Source organism: Dendrobates tinctorius, unplaced genomic scaffold (genome assembly GCF_039654945.1).
Source record: "Dendrobates tinctorius isolate UK_male_01 unplaced genomic scaffold, ASM3965494v1 ptg000162l, whole genome shotgun sequence".
Taxonomy (NCBI): domain Eukaryota; kingdom Metazoa; phylum Chordata; class Amphibia; order Anura; family Dendrobatidae; genus Dendrobates; species Dendrobates tinctorius.
In genome coordinates this window covers 44,117,046-44,142,139 of record NW_027361829.1, presented here as the reverse complement: position 1 = coordinate 44,142,139, position 25,094 = coordinate 44,117,046, and the positions used below count along the sequence as shown (strand labels likewise).

General features: G+C 42.7%; 1 protein-coding gene across 5 annotated transcripts in view; it reads right to left on the bottom strand.

Annotated features, from left to right (window-relative positions):
- The window catches only part of ELMO1 (engulfment and cell motility 1), a 569,414-nt gene that overhangs the window by 397,906 nt on the left and 146,414 nt on the right, over positions 1-25,094 (bottom strand). For all 5 annotated transcript variants that reach the window (XM_073549986.1, XM_073549985.1, XM_073549983.1 and 2 more), the window contains one exon: positions 22,121-22,161. In XM_073549986.1, the coding sequence (XP_073406087.1) occupies positions 22,121-22,161 (41 nt within the window). The remainder of the gene's footprint in view (positions 1-22,120; positions 22,162-25,094) is intronic.

The window sequence follows — 25,094 nt, the reverse complement described above, 5'->3', positions numbered from 1 at the left end:
ATGCTTTGTTCCAGATTTAATAACCAATTAATCTTATTTACAAATTCTGTTACTGTGGGCGCCTGCTCTGATAGCCCAACATTGATTATCAGTTTCCTGACCATCTATAATATGCATGCTACCGCTATTTTGCCTTGTTCGTCAGTGCTCAAATCTTCAATATAATCCCAGTATACATACTAATGGTGAGGGATATGTATCAACTATGTTCTATTAATGATCGCTATTACATCCTTCCAGAAAGTTTCCAAATCAGAGCATGTACATATCATATGAAGTCTGTTAGCTGTGGATGTTTTACATCTAGCACAAAGGGAGACTGATCGAAGACCTATATTGTGGAGAAATTGGGGTGTTCTATATGACTCGTGTAGTATCTGTAATTGGTATAATCTATGGGATTCACTCAAAGACAACTGTGGAACTCTTTCCAGTATTTCAGACCACAGCCCCTCTTCAATAGGGCCTACCATGCCATTCCTTTTTTCTTTTGACAGTATAGGGTGTTTTGTTACTACAAGGTGCAACTGATACCTATAAAGTAATAACATTAGTCCCCCAATCCTGTAACTCTTCAATAAGGTAGATGTTTGTTTTTTTTAACACTTACAAGAATTTTTTATACGGAAGCGCCAGCTACTCACTGGGTGTTTTCCTTGCTAAACGATTGTTTCTGCCACGGATGTGTGGAGTCTTCCGTGAGACCAGTTTGTTGAGCTGCAGTCCGTTCCTGTTGGATTTCTGTGGGATCCTCTTTCTATGCTTCATTTCGCCTTTCATCGGGCGAGTGCAATTATCAAAGTGTGCATTTTGTACATTGTTTTTACTACACTTAGATAATGCGAGGCATTGTTTTCCCTACTTTTAGGGTTATTTGGATCCATTAATCCCCCAGAGTAACGGCTATTCTCTGTATTACATCATTTTTAGTCACTCCGTTATTTAGGACGAACTCAGCACTGAGTTCTCATCTCAAAAATGTCGGCAGAGCCCCCCCGCAGCGCCAAAGACACCCGCAGCAGCACCTGGCAGCACCGCCGGACACACCCGCAGTGCTGGACACTCCGATAGCACCGCTGGGCACCCACAGCAGTGCCGGACAACCACGCAGCGCTGAACACCCCCGGAGACACCCGCAGTAGCACCGGACAGCACCGCTGGACACCCCCCGCAGCACTGGACACCCACAGCGGCACGCTGCACATCGGAACACATCCCAGCCTGCGGCATCAACCCACTCTCCTGCCTCCTCCAGCAGCGACCCTGGGACCCCGCTTCACGGCAGCCTCCACCACCTCTGGTAAGCAATAAGATGCATGGATTATAAGAAGCACCACCATTTTATTTAAAAAAAAAATCCTATTTTTCTCCTCAAAATTGGGGGTGCGTCTTATAATCCGAAAAATATGGTAAATATACATGTGTGTGTTATTGACATCTATATATCTATGTATGCTATGTCTACAGTGGGGAAATAAGTATTTAGTCAGCCACTAATTGTGCAAGTTCTCCCACTTAAAAAGATGAGAGAGGCCTGTAATTGACATCATAGGTAGACCACAACTATGAGAGCCAAAAATGAGAACACAAATCCAGAAAATCAGCTTGTATGATTTAGCAAGATTTATTTTGCAAATTATGGTGGAAAATAAGTATTTGGTCACCTAAAAAAATGCAAGATTTCTGGCTCTCACAGACCTGTAACTTCTTCTTTAAGAGTCTCCTCTTTCCTCCACTCATTACCTGTAGTAATGGCACCTGTTTGAACTTGTTATCAGTATAAAAGACACCTGTCCACAACCTCAAACAGTCTGACTCCAAACTCCACTATGGTGAAGACCAAAGAGCTGTCGAAGGACACCAGAAACAAGAAATCAGGTTTTGCTGCAGAAAAAAACATGCAGCAAAAACGCCCAGTGTGTACTTACCCTTAGACAATATTTGGCCCTCTGCTTTGCAACAGATGAACTGTTAGCCAAGAAGCAGAGGATGGTCACCAGTCAGCCCTGTAATGTGGATGTTTTATATTCTTTTTATTAAAAGTAGGAGACAGAAGGGGGCACTTTATGATGTTACTTCTGTTATGATCTTACCACCAATGTAGTACTCTGTATCAGTTTTTAAACTTTTTTTTTTATTATGACAGTATTGTAATGTACAAAATATATGGGTGTAACATAAAAACACCCACAGTGGCTTGACCTGAGGTGGAAGCATTGCCAAATAAGACTATGCACTTTTACACCCTGACCGTGCAAACAAATGTCATTTTCACAAGTTAGAAATTACTGTTCCAAAAATGAAATTTGGATTTGAGATCATTAAAACAACAATTAAAAAATAAACACTCTTTGTGTGTCTGAGGTCAGAGTACAAGATGTGAACGTAGGAAATGTGCAGATGAAAGTTCCTTTTTGGTGATGTGACAAATTACGAAAATAAAATGTTGCTCAGCAAGGCAAATTCGCAGAACACATTTATACATGTATAGAAGCCTCATGGGTTGTTTTTTTTCTTACAACTTTAAGATTATCACTTGGCACAATTAATTTGTTGGCTACTGGTACATCTACTGTTGCAATCAAAATTATTCAACTCCCATTACAAATTAGGCTTATTAATAAAATTTATAAACTGCTGTTTATAAATGGCCATGTAAGGGCTTACTTTTTGCGTAATGAGTTGTACACTTGAACAACACCATTGGTTTTAACATGTCGTGTACTGGAAAATGGGGAAAAATTTCCAAGTGCGGTGATATTGCAAAAAAAGTGCAATTCCACATTTGTTTTTCATTTGTTTGTTTTTTTACCATGTTCACTAAATGCTAAAACTGATCTGCCATTATGATTCTCCAGGTCATTACGAGTTCACAGACACCAAACATGTCTAGGTTCTTTTTTTATTTAAGTGTTGAAAAAAATCCAAAATCTATAAAAAAAAAAAAATAAAAAAGGCGCCATTTTCCAATACTTTTGTGATCTGGGGTAAAATGAGGGCTTATTTTTTGCTTGCTGAGCTGATGTTTTTAATGATACCATTTTGGTGCAGACACAATCTTTTGATCGCCCGTTATTACATTTTAATGCACTGTTGCAACGACCAAAAAAAACTTAATTCTGGCGATTTGACTTTTTTTCTCATTAAGCAGTGGGTTAATTCTTTTTCTCTATTGACAGATCGGGCTATTCTGAACGCAGTGATACCAAATATGTGTAAATTAGTTTTTTCTATTGTTTTATTTTGAATGGGGCGAAAGGGGGGTGATTTGAACTTTTATATATTTTTTTATATTTTTGAAAACTCTTTTTTTTACTTTTTGCAAGATGCAATGGTCTCCATGAGACTAGAAGCTGCACTACTCCGATCGTCAATGTTACATACAGGCAATGATCAGATCGCCTGTGTGTAGCAGAAATGATCAATTGCTATCGACGCCGTACACCGGGGGGCGCTCGCAGCAATCCGGCAATGACAACCATAGAGGTCTCCAGCAGTCCTCTGGTTGTCATGCCGACCCATTGGTGACCCACAAACATGTGTCGGCGTCACCGTTGGGCAGGATTTTCGACACGCTTCCAAGAGATTGACAGCAGCATTTAACTAGTTAACAGCCACGGGTGGATCACAATTCCACCCACAGCTTTTGTGGGCACATGTCAGCAGTACAGATCAGCTGACATGTGCCCGGAAAGGTGCGGGCTCAGCGCCGTAGCCCGCACCGAACAGGGGGAGTGCAACATCGGTGTACTATTACTCCAGATGTTGGAAGGGTTAAAAATATTTTTCCCTTTTTTTCTGTTTTTAACAAGTCCCTTTATGGACTTTATTTTTGCAGTTCTAATGCATTGCAATCTAACTAACTTGTTGTGCCTGGCGACCTGGATATCGTGACATTGGGTCACCATGTCAACGATCGGACACCTGCGATGACATTGCGGGGGCGCCAATCGGAGTGTTAAGGGGGCTAATGATTGCAGTATTTAGGGGGTTAAAGTGCTGGGACTAGTGCTGGGTGTCAGCTGTCAGAATCAGTTGACACCCGGCGGTGATTGCATGCACCCAGCTTCTGTGCGCAGAAAATCGCCATAAAGTATCTATAAGGCTGGAGTCACACACAACGAATAAAAAATTGGTCCCATTTTAACGGTGCGAAATCGCACAAAGGTATCTTAACCAGTGATGCGTTTTTGATGCGATTTTTCTTCATTGATGCGATTTTAATCGCATGTAAGCATCCTTTTAACATCCGTCTGGCGAGAGATAGCAAAATGGACAAATAATGGAGTCCAATGACAGGTTTCCCCACACAAACGAATTAATAGATCTAGACACACGCATATATATATATATATGTATATATATATATATATACGGTATATATTTTATACATGTCATAGAGACACATTTATACATATATTTCTGATTCATACAGTTCATCAAAACAGAATAGCCGCAGAAACATTTGCCGGCTTTTGGATATTTATTCTCCTGCCCGACATGAAATGACACATGGTTTACATATAGTTAACCATTTCATTTCATGCTTTTTTTGGTATGTCTATCACTATTAATTTGATGAGTGTTTGTGGGTTAAATTTTGGAGTTGTAGGGGTTAGTTTAAGGGGTTAATTCGTTGTATTAAATTGCAGGGACTCCTGCTGACGTCACTGAGGCTGCAGGGAGTCCCCGTAATTTCATATTACTGAATGGGAGGCAACAGCCCATGAACAGCAGGTCCTACTAAACCACAAACAGGTTGAATAATTCTGAGACTGAAGTAGTCATTATAAGGGTGAGTGCACACGCTGCGGATTCTGCTGCGGTTCCGCAGCGGATTTGGCCGCTGCGGGTCCGCAGCAGTTTTTGCTGCGGTGTACAGTACCATTATTCCCTATGGGAATAAAAAACCGGTGTAGACGGTGCGGATTTTTCCGCGGTTTTGAATTGAGGGTATGTGCATACGCTGCGGATTGGGGTGCAGATTCGGCAGCGCAGATTTTGTAAAATCCGCAGGTAAATCTGCAGGTCAAAAGACCTGCGGTTTTACCTGCGGATTGCTCTGCGGTTTTTGCCCTTCCGTTTTTTCATCACCTCAATGGAGGAGATGGCAAACCGCAGCGGAATCTGCAGAAAGAATTGACATGTCAATTCTTTCTGTGGTTTCAAAATCGCAGAAAAACAGCGCGGAAAAATCCGCACCATCTACACTGTGTTTTTTTATTCCCATTGGGAATAATGGTACTGTACACCGCAGCAAAACAGCGGTCAAATCCGCTGCGGAACCGCAGCAGAATCCGCAGCGTGTGCACGCACCCTGACATGTCAATTCTTTCTGCGGATTCCGCTGCGGTTTGCCATCTCCTCCATTGAGGAGATGAAAAACCGCAGGGCAAAACCGCAGAGCAATCCGCAGGTCTTTTGACCTGCAGATTTACCTGCGGATTTTACAAAATCCGCGCGGCCAAATCCGCACCCCAATCCGCAGCGTGTGCACATACCCTTAGTGGATTATCTTGGAATTTGGAGAAACCACTTGTTATATTACTTGTGCTTAAAATTGTTCTTGTGAGATTAATTGGAAATGGCAAAAAGTTTGTAAATATATAAAAAAAACTTTTTGACAGTGAGGCTGATCAATGAGTTGAACAGGCTGCCATAAGAGGTGGTGAGTTCTCCTTCAATGGAAGTCTTCAAACAAAGGCCTAAAAGATATCTGTCTGAGATGATTTAGTGAATCCTGCATTGAGCAGGAGGTTGAACATGATGACCCTGGAAGGTCCCTTCCAAGGCTAACATTCTATGATTCTAAATGTTGCTAATAATGCTAATTTGCAACTGAGATTGAATAATTTTGATTGCAACTATAGTTGTTTTATGTTTAATCATAAGATCAACTTAACCCCTTCACTACATTTGACACATTTACATCATGGTCAGGAAAGGGTTCCCGCAAAAAGATGTAAATTCACGTCAGGGCTATCATGCGGACACAGGACCTGTGCCCGCACCATCGCCACTGGGAGCTCGGCGTAAATTATAGCCTAGGTCCAGCAGTCATGGCCAGGAGAGGTGCCGGTACAACCCCGGGACATTTAACACCCTAAGGGTATGTGCACACGCTGCGGATGGGGGTGCAGATTTGGCCGCGCGGATTTTGTAAAATCCGCAGGTAAATCTGTAGGTCAAAAGACCTGCGGTTTTTCCTGCGGATTGCTCTGCGGTTTTGCCCTGCGGTTTTTCATCTCCACAATGGAGGAGATGGCAAACCGCAGCGGAATCCGCAGAAAGAATTGACATGTCAATTCTTTCTGCGGCTTCAAAACCACGCGGAAAAATCCGCACCGTCTGCACTGCGTTTTTTTATTCCCATAGGGAATAATGGTACTGTACACCGCAGCAAAAACTGCTGTGGACCCGCAGCGGAATCCGCAGCGTGTGCACACACCCTAACGCTATGTGCACACATTGTGTATTTGCTTGCAGAAATTTCTGAAAGGTTTCTGCATCTCTTGGCAGAAAAACGCAGCGGAAAATACATGAGTTTGTCATGCGTTTTTGCATCCCTTTCTGTAAATCTATAGCGCTAAATAAATATACATTATTAACCCCATAACGACCAGTGGTATTTTTAGTTTTGCATTTTCAATTTTTGCTCCCAAAGCCATAACTTTTTTTATTTTTCCATCAATATGGCCATGTGAGGGCTTATTTTTTGCGGCATGAGTTATACTTTTGAACGACATCATTGGTTTTACTATATCGTATACTAAAAACAGGTAGAAAATTCCAAGTGCTGTGGAATTGCAAAAAAAGTGCAATCCCACACTTGTTTTTTGTTTGGCTTTTTTGCTAGGTTCACTAAATGCTAAAACTGACCTGCCATTATGATTCTCCAGGTCTTTACGAGTTCATAGACACCAAACATGCCTTGGTTCTTTTTATCTAAGTGGTGAAAAAAAATTTCAAATTTTATAAAAAAAAAAAAAAAAAAAAGTTGGCATTTTCTGAGACTCATAACGTCTCCATTTTTCGGGATCTGGGGCTGGGTGAGGGCTTAATTTTTGCATGCAGAGCTGATGTTTTTATTGATACCATTTCATCGACAGTTATTGCATTTCATTGCAATGCTGCAGCGACCAAAAAAAAAGGAATTCTGACGTTTCAATTTTTTTTTCTCGCTGCGCCGTTTACCGATTTGATGAATTCTTTTTTTTATTTTGATAGAACGGGCGATTTTGAAGCGGCAATACCAAATATGTGTAAATTTGATTTTTTTTTTTTTTAAATGGTTTTATTTTGAATGGGGTGAAAGGGGGGTGATTTGAACTTATTTTTATATATATATATATATATATATATATATATTTATTTATTTATTATTATTTTTTTTAAAACTTTTTTTTTTCACTTTTTGCATGCTTCAATAGTCTCCATGGGAGACTAGAAGCTGCACTTGTCCAATCGCTGCAGCCCTGCTCTATGTATCAGAAATGCTCACTTGCTATGAGGACTGACCATAAGGCAGCGCTCATAGCAATCCAGCAATGACTACCACATGGGTTTTCTCCTGACCCTGGGTTGTCATGCCATCCCGTCGGCAACCCGCGGTCATGTGACAAGGGCGCCGATGGGAGGAGGAAAGGACGTGCTTCCTGCGCGTGCATGTTAAATGCCCCTGTCAGTTTGACAGCAGCATTTAACATGTTAACAGCCGCGGGTGAATCGCGATTCCACCCGCGGCTGTTCCGGGAACAAGTCAGCTGATCAGATAAGCTGTCATGTCCCAGAAAAGGTGCGGGAGCATCAAACAGGGGAGAGGAGTTCAAAATTATGCATACACACACAAAGCAAAATATAAAGTGAAATATATAGTAATGAACAGGTGTCAGCCAGATACCCTCATTAATAAAACGGTACATAAAGAGTTAACTAAAGACATGCACACACAATTACAGTCACGTCACCAGTCTATGTAGGAGCATTAACATAATTAAAATACATATGCTGTAACAAAACAGCAACTGTCATAAATCTGTGTAAAACGCAATATCAGTTTATTTTTCAAAAATTAAGAAAAAAATTTGAGTGAGCTCCCGCATAATTTTCATAACCAGCAGAGGGAAAACCGACGGCTGATGTTAATATTCTGGGAAAAAGCCGATAGCCATAAAGGTTCACAGGCTATTAATATCCGCTCACAGCTGTTTGCTTAGCCTTTACTGGCTAGTTTACAGGGGAAGTCGAGAAAAAAATTGACATGGGGTCCCCCTATAAAATCGAACCAGCAAAGGCTAGGCAGACAGTTGCGGGCTGATTTTAATAGCCTGGGAAGGGGCCATAGATATTTGCTTTCCCCCAGCTAAAAACATCAGCTCTCAGCTGCCCCAGAAATGGCGTATCTTATAGATGCGGCAATTCTGGCACTTAGCCTCGCTCTTCCCACTTGCCCTGTAGCGATGGGAAGTGGGGTTCATATCTGTGGTGTTGATGTCACCTTTGTATTGTCAGGTGACATCAAGCCACACAGGATAGTAACGGAGAGACGTCTATAAGACATCTATCCATTACTAACCCCATAGTGATATTGTATAAAACACTGACACCCAGAATAAAGTACTTTATTTGAAATAATGACATTGACTCCATTAATGAATCTTAATTAAACTATACTCACTGACCGCCTAAATTTACCATACTTACTGAACGCCTAATCTCCGATGCCCTAGTCTCCTGCAAACAATCAAAAATAATAAACCAACATATAATACTATCCTGACAAAAGTTGATGATGAACTCCGGTGAACTCTCACAGCAGCGCAGTAAAACAATGTGGGAGTGATTACCTCATTTTAGTGTATCGCCGGATGCCAGGTAGATCAGTCCCAATGTGATTGTTCTACACCGAGATCACTGTGGGACACTTGTTATTAAATGGACTATGGCGGAAAGGTGAGTATATGTTGGTTTATTATTTTTGATTGTTTACAGGAGACACGGGCGTCGGGGATTAGGTGTTCGGTGAGTATGTATTTTGTATGTGAATATGTATGGAATTATTTAAATGTTTTGAATTTTTTTTTTTTCTTTTAACAATTGAACACAGGCGCCGGATGATGAGACTATTCTCCCATCATCGGCTCATGTGGTCTCTGTTATACAGTATGTGACGAAAGACGTAGCCGGTTGGTAATAGTAGTTCCATCAGACTACACCCAAGTACAATCACTATGGGCTGTTCGTCGCATGGGTACACACACACAGACAGACATGCAGACAGACACATATTCTTCGCTCATTCACATATTCTCTGCTTACACACTCTTCCTGCTTCTGACATCATTTCCTTTGACAATTCGCAGGGTTTTTGGCAGCAAATCTGCAGCAAATAAGCAGTAAAGATGCAAACCTTTTACACCTTTGTTTTGGCTGCAGATTTGACTGACTCAATTGAAATCAAGGAATCAAAAACGCTGCAGAAATGCAAAAAGAATTGATATGCTGCAGAAAATAAAATGCTGCAAATACGGACGGAAATTTAGAGATTATGTGTACAACACTTCAGGATTGTCATATCTTGCATAAGTATTTCATTGAGTTTTTGGACCATTTACGCATGTAAAAAAATGCGCAAAAAATGCTTTGTGTGCACATAAACTAACTGACCCAACAGATAGCGATTGCTGCATTTAGAAGGCTGGGAGTGAGAAGGGGCAATTGGCTAGCCTAAATGTTCTTTTAAATCTTCTCAATAAAAGCTTCAACTAAATGCACAAAAATGGAAATATAGAGGGCTTCCACATTATTGGTAGCACAAATGCTCTAGGACAGTGATGGCGAACCTATGGCACACGTGCCAGACAGGTCACGCAGAGCCCTCTCAGCTGGCACGTGGCCTCGGCCTCGCCTCACTGTTCAGAGCTGCATCTTCCTCATACATTTTGAGCGGCGCGGCCGCGGAGCTGAATGATGTCATCCGGCCGCGGCTCTCAATGTGTGAGGAAGTGACAGGAACTTTAGGAAGGAAGCTGCCGGCGCACGGAGGTGAGTGTGGCCGCTGTGTGTGTGCATGTGTGTGGCCGCTGGTGTGTGTGTGTGTGTGTGTGTGTGGCCGCTGGTGTATGTGGTGAGTGTGTGGCCCTGTGTGTGTGGAAAGGGCCAGTGATGGCGGTGATGGGGAGAGGGCCAATGATGGGAGTGATGGGGATAGGGCCAATGATGGGAGTGATGGGGAGAGGGCAAATGATGGTGGTGATGGGGAGAGGGCCAATGATGGCGGTGATAGGGAGACGGCCAATGATGGCGGTGATAGGGAGAGGGCCAATGATGGCGGTGATGGGGAGCGGGCCAATGATGGCGGTGATGGGGAGCGGGCCAATGATGGCAGTGATGGGGAGAGGGCCAATGATGGCGGTGATGGGAACAGGGAAAATGATGGAAGTGATGGGGAGAGGGCCAATGATGGCGGTGATGGGGACAGGGACAATGATGGGAGTGATGGGGAGAGGGCCAATGATGGCGGAGATGGGGAGAGGAACAATGATGGTAGTGATGGGGAGAGGGACAATGATGGTAGTGATAAGGAGAGGGCCAGTGATGGCGGTGATGGGGAGAGGGAGTGATGGCGGTGACGGGGAGAAGGACAATGATGGGAGTGATGGGGAGAGGGCCAATGATGTCAGTGATGGGGAGAGGGCCAATGATGTCAGTGATGGGGAGAGGGCCAATGATGGCAGTGATGGGGAGAGGGCCAATGATGGCAGTGATGGGGAGATGGCCAATGATGGCGGCGATGGGGACAGGGACAATGATGGAAGTGATGGGGAGAGGGCCAATTATGGCGGTGATGGGGAGAGGGACAATGATAGGAGTGATGGGGAGAGGACCAATGATGGGAGTGATGGGGAGAGGGCCAATGATGGCGGTGATGGGGAGAGGGACAATGATGGGAGTGATGGGGATAGGGCCAATGATGGCGGTGATGGGGAGAGGGCCAGTGATGGCGGTGATGGGGAGAGGGCTAATGATGGGAGTGATGGGGAGAGGGCAACGATGGTGGGGGAGAGGGCAATGATGGGGAGGAGGAAATGATGGAGGTGGTGGAATGGGCAATTTCTACAAGAAGGGGAACATGATGGGGCATTTCTACATGAAGGGGATCATGATGGGGCATATTTCTGCATGAAGGGGATCATGATGGGGCATAATACTACATGAAGGGGATCATGATGGGGCATATTTCTGCATGAAGGGGATCACGATGGGGCATATTTCTGCATGAAGGGGATCATGATGGGTCATTTCTACATGAAGGGGATCATGATGGGGCATATTAGTAAAAGAAGGGGACAATGATGGGGCATATTACTGCAAGAAGGAGATTAGGATGGGAATATAACTACTGGCTGTGGGACCATTCCAATTAGGTAGATGGTGAGCGCAGTAATTAAAAGATAAAGTGTGTACCTGTTACTAGTTTGGCGGCTGTTAGCAATCTCAGCACCTGGACCGCCAGCGATTTTTTTATATATATATTTTTTTTTTTTTGTCAAATGTGGAGCCGCCGCAAATATTTATACTTTTCAGATCACGGGTGAAGCCTCCTAGCCTGCCATTCTTGCCAGGTGCTATCTACAAGCTAGCCAGCTTCCCGAGCCAACCATCTCCATGCCAGGATTCAGAAGTCAGCAGCAGCCAGATACAGTAAGTGTTATCACATTTGTGTGACTGTGGCTAAAGATTAGAGATATTCACACTGTGAAATGTAGCAGTGGATTTCAGTGTGGAATCTGCTTCCATTCCATGCTAAAATCTAATATTCTGCATTTTTTTCCCATAAAGATCAATCCAACTGCTGTGTCTGGAAAGGGCAGTGTGAGTGGCTCAGTTTCAGGGTGTGAGAAGCATGCATGAGCTTGAAGCCCCCTTGCTGAACAGAAGAGAAGACTGCAAAGGTAAGTTTAAAATCAATGAATTGTTTACATAATAGAATTGATCATCAGGGTTTAGGGATGGCAAGAGCTGTACAGGGAAGAGAGTTGGCAGCGCTGTTGAGTAGTTCTCATTCACTTTGAATGAGTGCAGCGCTGCAGGACCTTGAGACAGCCACTACACATTTTTCATCATACAAAATTGCCCTAGTGGCACTTCGTCATAAATAATTGGGTTTTAGGTTGCAGTTTGGACACTCTTTCTCAGAAAGGTTCGCCATCACTGCTCTAGGAAAAGCGCTATAGTGCCTCAACCCCTAAAAGGCATGTTCGAATTATGTGCTCCCGAATCCAAATGCCCTTCTCCCTTCTGAGCCACACAGTGTGCCTAAACCACATTTAGCTTCCACATGTTTGGCATTTCGGTAGCGATGAGAGCCCCCTTAGTTTAAGGGATCATGTCTCCAGAAGCACCAGATGGGCATAGTTTCCAAATTGAGGACACTTGTGCGGGTTTCTACTGTGTTGGAACATCAACATGGAGTCCACCATCTATTCCAGACAATTTTTAACTCCAAAAGTCAAATGGTGCTCCATCCCTTCCCAGCCATGCCATGTGCCCAAATAGTAACTTTCCCCTACATAAAGGGTATCCATGTACTCAGGAGAAATTGCATGACATACTCTGGTTTAAGGACATACGAATTAAAAGTTTGTAAATTGCAACACTTTTTTTTTCAAACAAATGCAAGTCATATCGAAAAACTTTTACTACTAATATGAAGCACAATATGTCACGAAAAAAACAATCAGTGGGATTCGTTGAAGTGTTCAAGATTTATTACCACATAAAATGACACTGTTCAGAATTGTAAAATTTCACCTGGTCATGAAGGTGAACACAGGCTCGGGGTGTGAAGGGGTTAAGGACATAAAAATGTAGAGTTTGAAAATTGAAAAATTTTGGCGAAAATTACTATATTATCACAAATAAAAAAGAAATTTCAGCCTAAATTTACCACTAACATGAAGTACAATGTGTCACAAAGCAACCATCTCAGAATCACTGGGATACATTGAGGAGTTCCAGAGTTGTTACCACATAAAGTGACACTGGCAGGAATTGTAACACTGGGCTTGTCAGGAAGGTAAAAAAAGGCTCAGGGGTGAAGGGGTTAACTGTCAAAAGAGACCGCTTTACTTTAATACAGAGAATCCTGGCCAATAATTTCTACAAGAAGCATGAGTACACAATGCTTCACCTACCACCACTGCTCCGAAAACAGAGTTCAAGGTCCAAATATTGAATAAGCAAGAGTTCTAGACACTATACAGGTAAGTTCCGAAATATTTGGACGGTGATAGGATATTCTACAAGCCATCACTTTGGATCTAAAATTGAACAACTCAAATGCAATTGAGGTATAGACTTTCAGGTTTAATTACTGAGGTTTGACAAAAATATCCTGTGAAAAGTGTAGGAATTGCAAGCATTTTTCTACAAAGCCTCCCCATTTCCGGGGCTCAAAAGTAATTGGACAAATTATAGTGAACATACCAGCCGATACATGCTACCCAAAGTGTTGTCAGCATGTATCAGCCACTGGCTGTGTTTTCTCAGCCACAGAGAAAAGAATACTTTTAATCACTGCCGGGGTCTGAGCCGCACTATTGACTAGTTATACAGGCGAGTCCCCGACAGCTTCTATCCGCCAGCTGACAGACTGACAAGCCTCTGCCTGCTTGCCCGTATAGGCAGAGGTTTACCAGTCACTGGTAGCAGGTGGGGAGAAGCAGTTGGGTACTCGCCTGTGTGACTAATCAATAATGTGGCTTGGTTCCCAGTGGGCATTAAAAGTACAGTACAGACCAAAAGTTTGGACACACCTTCTCATTCAAAGAGTTTTCTTTATTTTCATGACTATGAAAATTGTAGATTCACTCTGAAGGCATCAAAACTATGAATTAACACATGTGGAATTATATAATTAACAAAAAAGTATACAACGGAAACCAGAACTGTACAAAGTATTCTAAGTGTGGTCGCACTAGTGACTTATATAGAGGTAAAATTATGTTCTCCTCATGAGCATCTATGCCTCTATTAATGCATCCCATTATTTTATTTGCCTTTGCAGAAGCTGCCTTACACTGGCCACTAAATGTGAGTTTGTCGTCCACCCATACACCCAGGTCTTTTTCAGTGACAGTTTTGCCCAGTGTTTTACAATTAAGCACATAATTATACATCTTGTTCGTTCTACACAAGTGCATGACCTTACATTTATCCCCATTAAAGCTCATTTGCCATTAATCAGCCCAAGCTTCTAGTTTACATAAATCCTCCTGTAATATAAAATTGTCCTCCTCCTTTAGTGTCATCTGCAAATATTGAAATTCTGCTCTCTATGCCCCCTACAAGATCATTAATAAATATGTTAAAAAGAAGCAGGCCCAAAACTGACCCCTGTGGTACCCCACTGCTAACCGTGACCCAGTCCGAGTGTGCTCCATTAATAACCACCCTTTGTTTCCTATCCCTGAGCCAGCTATTAACCCAGCTACACATATTTTCCCCTATCCCCATTGTTCTCATTTTATGTATCAACCTTTTGTGTGGCACTGTATCAAAAGCTTTTGAAAAGTCCATGTACACCACGTCCACTGCATTCCCTTGGTCCAGTCCGGAACTTACCTCTTCATAAAAGCTTATCAGATTAGTCTGACAGGAACGGTCCTTAGTAAACCCATGTTGTTATTGGGTCATAAGGTTATACTTCTCCAGATACTCCAGTCTAGTATCTCTTAGAAAACCCTCAAGGATTTTACCCACAGTTGAGGTTAAACTTACTGGCCTATAATTTCCAAGATCAGTTTTTGTCCCCTTTTTGAATATTGGCACCACATTTGCTATACGCCAGTCCTGTGGTACAGACACTGTTATTATGGAATCTTTAAAGATTAAAAATAATGGTCTATCTATGACTGTGCTTAATTCCTGCAGTACTCAGGGGTGTATCCCATCCGGGCCCGGGGATTTGTCAATTTTAGTGATTTTTAGACGCCGCCGAACTTCCTGCTGGGTTAAGCAGGTGACATTTAATGGAGAATTTTTATCCCTGATCATGTTATCCGGCATGGGATTTTATTGTGTAAATACTGTCGAAAAAAGTCATTTAGCATATTGGCTTTTTCCTCATCCTCATCCACCATTTCACCCAGACTATTTTTAAGATGATCAACACTATCATATTCTAGCTTCTTACTTTTTATGTAGTTGAAGAATATTTTGGATTATTTTTACTTTCTCTGGCAATGAGTCTCTCTGTCTCAATCTTTGCTATTTTGATTTGCTTTTTACAGAATTTATTTAATTTTCTGTATTTATTTAATGCCTCATCACTACCTACTTGCTTTAATTCTCTAAATGCTTTCTTTTTGTCACTTATTGCGCCCCTTACAGCTCTATTTAACCAATGTGGTCTCCTCCTATTTCTAGCATGTTTATTCCCATACGGTATATATTGTGCACAGGTCCTATTCAGGATGCTAATAAACATCTCCCATTTTCTTTGTGTATTTTTATGTCTCAGGATATCGTCCCAGTTATTTGCACCAAGATCATCTCTCATCCGTTGAAAATTTGCCTTCCTGAAGTTTAGTGTCCTTGTAACCCCTCCACTACACATCTTATTAAAGGATACATGAAAACTTATTAATTTGTGATCACTATTACCCAAGTGACCCCCAACCCTTACATTTGACATGCGGTCTGGCCTGTTGGTTAATATTAGGTCTAGCAGTGCCCCCCCTCTTCTTGGGTCCTGAACCAGTTGTGAAAGGTAATTGTCTCTCATAGTTGTCAAAAACCTATTACCTTTGCTGGAACTGCAGGTTTCGGTTCCCCAATGTATTTCAGGGTAGTTGAAGTCCCCCATAATAATGACTTCTCCTTGAGTCGCCACTTCATCTATTTGCTTTATGAGGATATTCTCTGTTGCTTCCATTATTTTTGGAGACTTATAACAAACCCCTATCAGTAATTTATTATTTTTTTCCCCTCCCCTTAAGGCTGTGTGCACACGATGCAGATTTGCAGCGGTTCCGCAGCGGATTTTACCGCGCAGAAACGTTGCATATCCGCATTGTGATGTACAGTAGCGTTAAAATCAATGTAAAAAAAAAAAACACTGTGCAGACGATGCAGATTTTTCCACGCGGTTTTCCCGCGGTACAAAATCCGCAGCATGTTACTTCTTTTGTGCGGTTTTCCATCTCCCCTGTCACCAAATCCGCAGGGGGAAAACCGCGATGGAAAACCGCACAAAAACCGCATGAAAACTGGAAGAAATCCGCAGGAAAAATGCAGGTCATTTGACCTGCGGATTTCTTCCATTCTGTGCGGGAAAATCCGCAGGGCCAAAAAGTACGTCTGCACTCAGCCTATTTCTACCCACAGGGACTCTACATTTTCATTAGATTCATATATATTATCACGCAGGATGGGTTTTAAGGATGATTTTACATATAAAAACACTCCTCCCCCTCGCTTATTTGTACGGTCATTTCTGAACAGACTATAGCCCTGTAAATTAACCGCCCAGTCATGGCTCTCATCCAGCCATGTCTCAGATAACCCCACCATGTCATAATTATGTTCCAGCAACATTAACTCCAATTCCTCCATTTTGTTGGCGAGGCTTCTGGCATTAGTATACATGCACTTTATGTATCTCTCTGAACCTCTATTCTTTCTTAAATTATTAACTGTTCTAACCCCACCCCCATGCCACTCCCACCCCCAATTTCATTATTTGTGCCCAGGTCTCTATCTGTACTGTATTCCCCTCCTATAAAAGTAATACCCTCCAGGAATAACAGTAATTCAGTAATACCTCCCTTGGAAACTCCCTGAATCCAAAGTCACTGAATAACAAGTTTTTGTTTTTCCCTTTTTACCAGCACAACACCCTGATGCTTAATGCACTTCCAAAAGTAGTTGAGCCCCAACCAGCTGCCCCTTATAAACCCTTAATTATGAACTCCCTCCCTTAATTAACCCCTTGTGGCTATAGTTACACCTCAAGATTTAAATACAATATAGTTAACCCTTAAAAACTACAGATAGTAAAATAAGAGATTAACCCTGTAGAGAGAAAGAATAGGTTAACCAAGCCCCCCAAAGATTGAACAGGTAGAAAGCACTCAGCAACCCACAATTCAGCAACTCACACAGGTATTTGTTAAGGGTTTTTCAAATACTTCTTCACTGAATCACAAGTCACACACCACAGTTCGCACCTACGCTCAGATCACACTCAGCTCGTTCACACTCGCTCAGGCAGAAGATTTAAAAGAGTTTGTTTTTTTTTTTCCCTTTTACCAGCACACCACCCTGCTGCTCAATGCACTTCCAAAAAAAAAGACATACATGACTGTGACCACACAGCAAGGAGCTGACACATGCTGCCCACAGTTTGGGCAATGTGTGTCAGCTGACAGGATCCCTTTAACGTTATCATGAATAAAATGTTCATTTTTAATACTTTATAGAGTATCCTTTGCAGGCATTGACTGCCTGAAGTCTGGAAGCCATGGATGTCACAAAATAGTGGGTTTCTTCCTCTGTGATGCTTTGCCAGACTTTTACTTCAGTTAACTTCACTTGTTACTTTTTTGTGGGTCTTTTTTAATTTTATCTCAAGCATGCGAAATGCATGCTTCGATGGATTTGAGATCTGGTGATTAACTTTGCCACTGCAGAATATTCCACTTCTTTGCCTTAAAAACTTCTGTGTTGCCAGTATGTTTTGGGTCATTGTCCATCTGTACCCATCGACCCATCCTGCACAAACAACTACAGACCAGTCTCCAATCTCCCCTTCATCTCTAAACTCTTGGAGCGCCTAGTTTACTCCCGCCTTACCCGTTACCTCTCCACTCACTCCCTTCTAGGCCCTTCACAGTCCGGCTTCTGCCCCCTACATTCGACTGAAACTGCACTCATCAAAGTGACCAATGACCTTCTGACAGCAAAACGTAACGGTGACCACTCTCTGCTCATTCTTCTTGATCTATCTGCAGCTTTCGACACTGTTGACCACCGTCTCCTAATCTCTAGGCTCCAGTTACTAGGCATAAAGGACACTGCTCTCTCCTGGTTCTCTTCCTATCTTTCTGACCGCTCCTTCAGTGTTTTGTTCTCTGGCTCCACGTCATCTCCTCTTCCTCTCGCTGTCGGGGTACCTCAGGGCTCAGTCCTTGGCCCCCTTCTCTTACATGGCCCCAATTGGACAGACTATCAGCAGATTTGGCTTTCAGTATCATCTTTATGCTGATGACACACAACTATATATGTCATTCCCCGACCTTAGCCCCGCTGTACTACAGAACGCCAGTAACTGTCCGCAGTTTCCAACATCATGTCTGCTCTCTATCTGAAACTCAACCTCTCCAAAACTGAGCTTCTTCAGCTCCCGCCGTCTACTAACCTCCCTAAATCTGACATTTCGCTCTCCACGGGAGGCACTATAATAACACCCCGGCAGTAGGCGCGCTGTCTGGCTGTTATGTTTGACACCAATCTCTCCTTCACATCCCATATACAATCTCTTGCCGCTTACACCTAAAGAACATCTCTAGAATACGCCCTTTTCTCACCATGGAAACAACAAAAACCCTCACTGTAGCATTGATCCACTCCCGCCTGGATTACTGCAACGCTCTATTAATTGGCCTCCCCGTTACTCGACTATCCCCTCTCCAGTCCATACTTAATGCAGCAGCCAGGGTCATCTACCTGGCTAATCGGTACTCGGACGTGTCTGCTCTTCGCCAGTCCTTACATTGGCTGCCCATTCATTATAGGATCCAATTCAAAGTACTTGTTCTCACCCACAAAGCTGTCCACAGTGCAGCACCCCCCTACATCTCCTCCCTCATTTCTATCTATCGGCCTAACCGACTGCTGCGCTCTGCAAACGACTTTCGACTAACCTCTGCACTAATCCGTACCTCCCACTCCCGACTCCAAGACTTCTCCAGCGCTGCGCCAATCCTCTGGAATGCTCTACCCCAAGAAATTAGAACTATCCACAATTTGCATAGTTTTTAGGCGCTCCCTCAAAACAGATTTGTTCAGAGCGGCCTATCACGTTCACTAATCAAAATCATTCTATGTGTAGGTGTGCATGAGTAGCCCATTCACTATCTCCATCCATCCCTCACTCCCTCAAGATGGCTGGACCATAATTGTAAATACACCATTGTAAATACACACCTGTACTTTGTATCTCCCCCACCTCATTGTAGATTGCAAGCTCTCACGAGCAGGGTCTTCTTATTTTGCTTTAATTATTGTATTGTTAACGTTGCTACTTATGACTTGTGTTTTGAAACTGTTAAACTAAAAAAGGAACAGCAATAAGTGGAATATGCAACCACAAATCTCACGAATGATAGTGAATCATCAATTGAGAAAATCATAAAACATAACTTTTAATGTAGTGAAATAAAAGCTACCACAAGATGTAGTGAAAATAAAACACACTAAATCTAATTGTCACAGACCATAACAGAGAGTGTCTGTATAAGTCTCAGAAACAGATCACACACCGTATATACATGTGACTATAACAAGTCCAAAGTTTGAGAGGACTGGACAGAATACAATTGGTCCACGGTACTGGAACTTAAGACCAAAATCTGACAATGAACAGTTTCCTTGTTAGAGGTAATACATTGAAACAATTTTCTATAAAAGAAAAAAAAAAAAAAAAACCCCTGCCCTGTTTAGGTTATCAAGGAAATTGCCTGTTCATGCATATCAAAGAGACGTCATATACAAAATCCACAAACATAGTTATAAGAAATGGAATGATCTCACCACGTGCATATGGAAGACGTCCCCAGTCAGATTCAGATGTCCCATCAAAGTCATGTTAGGTCAGGAAAAGAAGAGCATTCACCCTAATCAGGCCCCGTCAGAACTAAACAAATCCTGACTCCCGCCCTAACAAGGGCAGTCCACATCTGACCCTCAGAATAGAAGCCCTATTATGTCCCTGTGCTTCCCGACGCGTTTCGTCAGTAAGTGACTCTTCAGGGGACCTATTAGCACTTGATGGGCATACTAAAACAGAATGACAACTGTATGGGCTGCCTCCTAAGATGACAAAACGTGTCGGGATGCACAGGGACATAATAGGGCTTCTATTTTGAGGGTCAGATGTGGAGCGGGAGTCATGGGGGTCCGGATTTGTGTAGCTCTGACAGGGCCTGATTAGGGTGAATGCTCTTCTTTTTCTGACCTAACATGACATTGATGAAACTGTTAAACTGTAAAGCGCTGCGGAATATGTTGGCGCTATATAAATAAAGATTATTATTATCTGTACTGTGAAGAGTCGTCCAATCAACCTTGCTGCATTTGGTTGAATCTGAGCAGAAAGTATCACCCTGTACACTTCAAAATTCATCTGGCAGCTTCTTTCTTCAGTCATAACATCACTAAACACATCACTAAACACTAGGGACCCAGTACCATTGGAAGCCATGCATGCCCATTCCATTACTGCCTCCACCATATTTTACAGAGGATGTGGTGTGCTTTCAATCATGAGCTACTCAAAAGTCTCTTCCATCTGCCCAAAAAACGCTCTAAAGGCTAAGTTCACACGTGCATTTTTGCGTTTTTTAATGCAAATTTTCAGCTGCGTTTTACAGTACCAGCAAACTCAGATTTCAGAAATCTCATGAACACAGCTTGCTTTTTTTGTCATCAGGATTTTGTGCTTTGCATCTTTTTTTTTGCACAATGGAGCATGTCACTTCTTTCAGCATTTTTGGTGCGTTTTTCGCCCATTGTTTGGTGTGTTCTTTGTGGCAAAACATGATTCTACAGAATAGGACTTTTTTAAAACACAAAACTTTATCAGCATGCACAAGAGACAAATCTAGCATGACACAACCTCAAAAAAAAAAAAAACGCACAAAAAACACACAGCAAAAATGTGAAGAAAACATGTATTTTTTCTGCAGCTTCTTTCCTGCAGAAAAAAAGCTGAAATAATGCCTAGGTGTACCCAAACAGAACTTGTCAGGCTTCATTAGAAGTTTTGAAGATTCTGGCCTTTCTAGTGCACTCTTTTTTTGCAAAATGTACCAAACTGTTGATTTGGCCACTTTTAACATTTCCACTCTGTGATGGATTTCTTTTTTTCAGCCTAATGATGGTCTGTTTCACTTCCACTGAGAGATACTTTTGACCACATGCTGTGGATCCATAGCAACAGTTTCCAAATGCAAATGCCACACATGCAATCAGCTCCAAAAGCCTTTTCTGCCCACTAAAGAGCTTTGAGATAATTGTCCAACCACTTTTGGCTCCTTGAAAAAGAGCCAATCACATATTAAAGAGCTGTAATTCTTAAACCCTTAGGGTACCGTTACACTTAGCGACGTACCAGCGATCCCGACAACGATACGACCTAGTAAGGATCACTGGTGCGTCGCTAAATGGTCGCTAGTAAGCTGCCAACAGTCAGATTTACCCAACGACGCAGCAACGATACAGTGATCCGTATAATGACCTCGGCGGTCGTTGGGACCTTGTCACACAGCAGTGATTCTGACGGCTCCCGCCTGCGTCCATGATTTCTGAGTCGCTAACGAGGTCGCTCGTCTGTCAAACACAGCGATGCGCGCTGGCCAGCGGGACACCGGCGATCAAAAAAATGGCCCAGTACATTCGAGCACGATCAGCGACATCGCTGCGGGGCCTGGTCGCTGCTAAGTGTCACACGTAACAAGATCGCTTGCGAGGTCGCTGTTGCATCACAAAATCAGTGACGCAACAGCGATCTCACTAGCAATCTCGCTATGTGAGACGGGGCCTTTACTCCAATTAGGACATGAACACCCTCAAATTAAAACAGAGTCTGCAGTTTAAGCTCATATTAATTATATAACTGTATCTTGAATACAATTGATAAACAGCTAAAATGCCATTATTTGTGTCACTGTCCAAATATTTCTGGACCTAACTGTATTGATACAGCCATTTCTAAAGTAAATTTCAAAACAGAATTATTATTCAAAATGACACTGAGGCAACAGGTTTATCAACAGAAGCAGAGAACTCTTTTTTTAGTGCAGTAAATAACTGGCATTTTGCAATAGTTTACACTTACCCGTCACTCACTTCCTTTATTATTGCAGATAAGGGCTTTTTCTAGAAGGAAAAAAATTAAAGCAATTGAAATGTTTTTTCATACTTCAACACTATATAGCATACTTTATGCTGTGAATATTGAAATGCAGCCATTATCGCCTATCTGCAGAATCTCTGCAGCATGGACGCTCATTATATGTATCCTAAAACAACACTAAAATATATATATTTTCAGAAAACTCAGCAAAAGTATTAAACCGTGAAAAAAATTAAATAAGTAAAAAAATAAGTTTATTGTCACTGCAATTGTGCCAACCCACAAAAACAAGTCATCATGCAACTTTGTCACTAGAGAAGGAAAAAAAAAAAGTATGGTTCTTTAAGGGTTTAAGGGGTTAAGTACTGACGCAGATAAACAAATAAGGAAAAAAACATAAAAAGTTGATTTCAGGATGGAGAAAACACACGTGGAAGTGTATTGTATATGGGATCTCTTATTAAAGTGGAAAGACATTTTCCCAGTGTGTAAGTAAATTATATTTCAAAAGAAAGAGCAGAAAGCCGAGAGGTAAATGGTTTAAGTCTACACAATTGGCTAGCAATTCTTTTGCACAAAAGAAACAGAAATTTGAGTACAGTTAGCCATCTGTTCTCTTTTGTGTTGGTGTCAAATTTTTGTAGTTATTTTGAAAGCAGCTCTGTAAGCAGCAGTACTGAAAAACAAGGTGTCATCTACATTAGGCTTGATAGATCTACATTGCCAGCATAAAACATATATTTGCTTACACACAATTCCATGTCGCTTAAACCCATAATGCCGCCATAAAATGGCACAGTATCAGAAGACACCATTAAGGGGTTGACGAAGTTCTGTCACTTTCAAAGAGGACCTGGCATTCTTATGCTCTCCTATTACATACAACAGCGGGAGGATAGCCACCAGGGCTGTGGAATCGGGGTCGGAGGCGGTCTTCATTCCGGTGGAGTCAGAATAAAAGGGACAGACTCCTCACATATATAATAAATTGGGTACAGCATTTAAATGCAGTATGTGCTAAATATTTTTTTATAAGAATTTGGGAAAGTTAGCAAACATCCTATAAATGTCTGTTCTATTCCTGATCTAATGATCTCGGCTTTTAGTTGAGATGAATCTGTGCTCCACTTTATGTACATGCTCAGTAGTATAGCTCCTCCTCTACAGATCAAGGCAAAAAGGCACTGATAAGGAATGCCTGCAGCCCTGCACTCATCGCAAGAACTGCTAGTGTGAACAGGAAAACAGGATTAAAGAGAACCTGTCACTAAAGGCCCCGTTACACATAACGATGTCCCAGCGATCCCAACAACGATCCGACATGGATGGGATCGCTGGGACATCGTTAGACAGCCCCTCCAGCGATCAGGACCAGCGAGCAAGCTGGTATCCAACGTAAACATTGGGTTTCTAAGAGCCGCGCGGCTCTTAGAAACCCGATGTTTACCTTGGACAGCGGGTTTCTAAGAGCAGCACTGCTCTTAGAAACCCACTGTTTACTTTGGATACCAGCATGCAGCGTCGCTGACCGCTGGCTCCCGCTGCCACACGCAGTGATGCACGCTGGCCAGCGGGAGACCAACGAAGAAAAAACGTCCCAGGACGATCAGCGATACCCGGCGGGGGGGGGGGGGGGGGGGGGCGGTCGCTGCTGAATGTCACACACAGTGATATCGCTGGAGAGATCGCTGATGTGTCACAAAATCAGCGATCTCGCCAGCGACATTGCTGTGTGTAACGGGGCCCTTAAGTTTGGCTGATATAAAATTTGGCCACTGCCTTTCAGGGCTTATCTACAGCATTCTCTAAGGCTGTAGATAAGCACCTGGTCCGACCTGAAATATAAGAAAAATAAGTTTTATTATATTCACCCAGGGGGTAGTCTGATGAGGTCCGGTCCAATGGGTGTCACAGGTCCGGGTCCGGCGCCTCCCATCTCCTTGGGCACCCGCCCTCCTGCTCGCTTCATGGCTCCCGGGGTGAGTATAATAAAACTTATTTTTCTTATCTTGCAGGTCGGATAGGGGGCTTATCTACAGCATTAAAGAATGCTGTAAATAAGCCCTGAAAGGCAGCAGCCGCATCTTATAGCGGCCAAAACAGCTGACCGGTTCCCTTTAACGAAAGTACTTCTTAAAGGGAACCTGTCAGCAGGATTGTGCACAGTAACCTACAGACATTGGCAGGTCGGCCTTTTTCAAACTGATTTTTTTTTTTTTAATTTATGGATACCATCAAAAAGAATAATTAAATGCACAATATGGATGCGATCATGGTGCAGCCCCGGAGCTACCGCCTGTCTGCAGAAGGGGATTTTTTTTTTTTTTTTTTTTTTTTAAATATATATAATATTCATTATATAAACTAGGGGGCAGGTCACTGAGGGATCAGTGACCTGTCAGAAGTCATATGTCATGGGTGTGTCAGGAGGGACAGACAGTCATTCTCGATCCGGCTGTAGAAGGTCAATGCGCCTAGCTCTGCAGGCACATTCTGGATCTTGAGTGATATCCTTCTCCCTCTAAGACCTAGCTATGATCGCCACTGTTTGCTGCTGATTAACACACCCTTGCTGGAGGATTAAATACCTTTAGTCACTTCAGCAAGTCGCCGGTGATAGCTCTATTTACCTCTGTCTGTTGGAAGTGCTAGAAGTTGACAAGTTTCTTCTTGGAGCCTCTTGGAGGATTGCTGGCATGAACTGTTGTGTCTCATCTCAAGCTAAGTGTATTCCCTCATTTATCTTCCTGCTTTGTCTTTAGTTATAGTGGGGGCTGACTAATGCTTACCCCATCCCCTCACTTTCCAGGGCCTATTGCTAGGGACAATCAGGGATTAGGTTCCTGCTCGTCGATAGGTGCGGAACCTATTTAGGGAAGTAAGGGAAGACAGGGTGTTGTCAGATCTGCCTAGGTGTCTCCACTCACCCCTTTCCGACTGCTTGGGCTCCCCCACC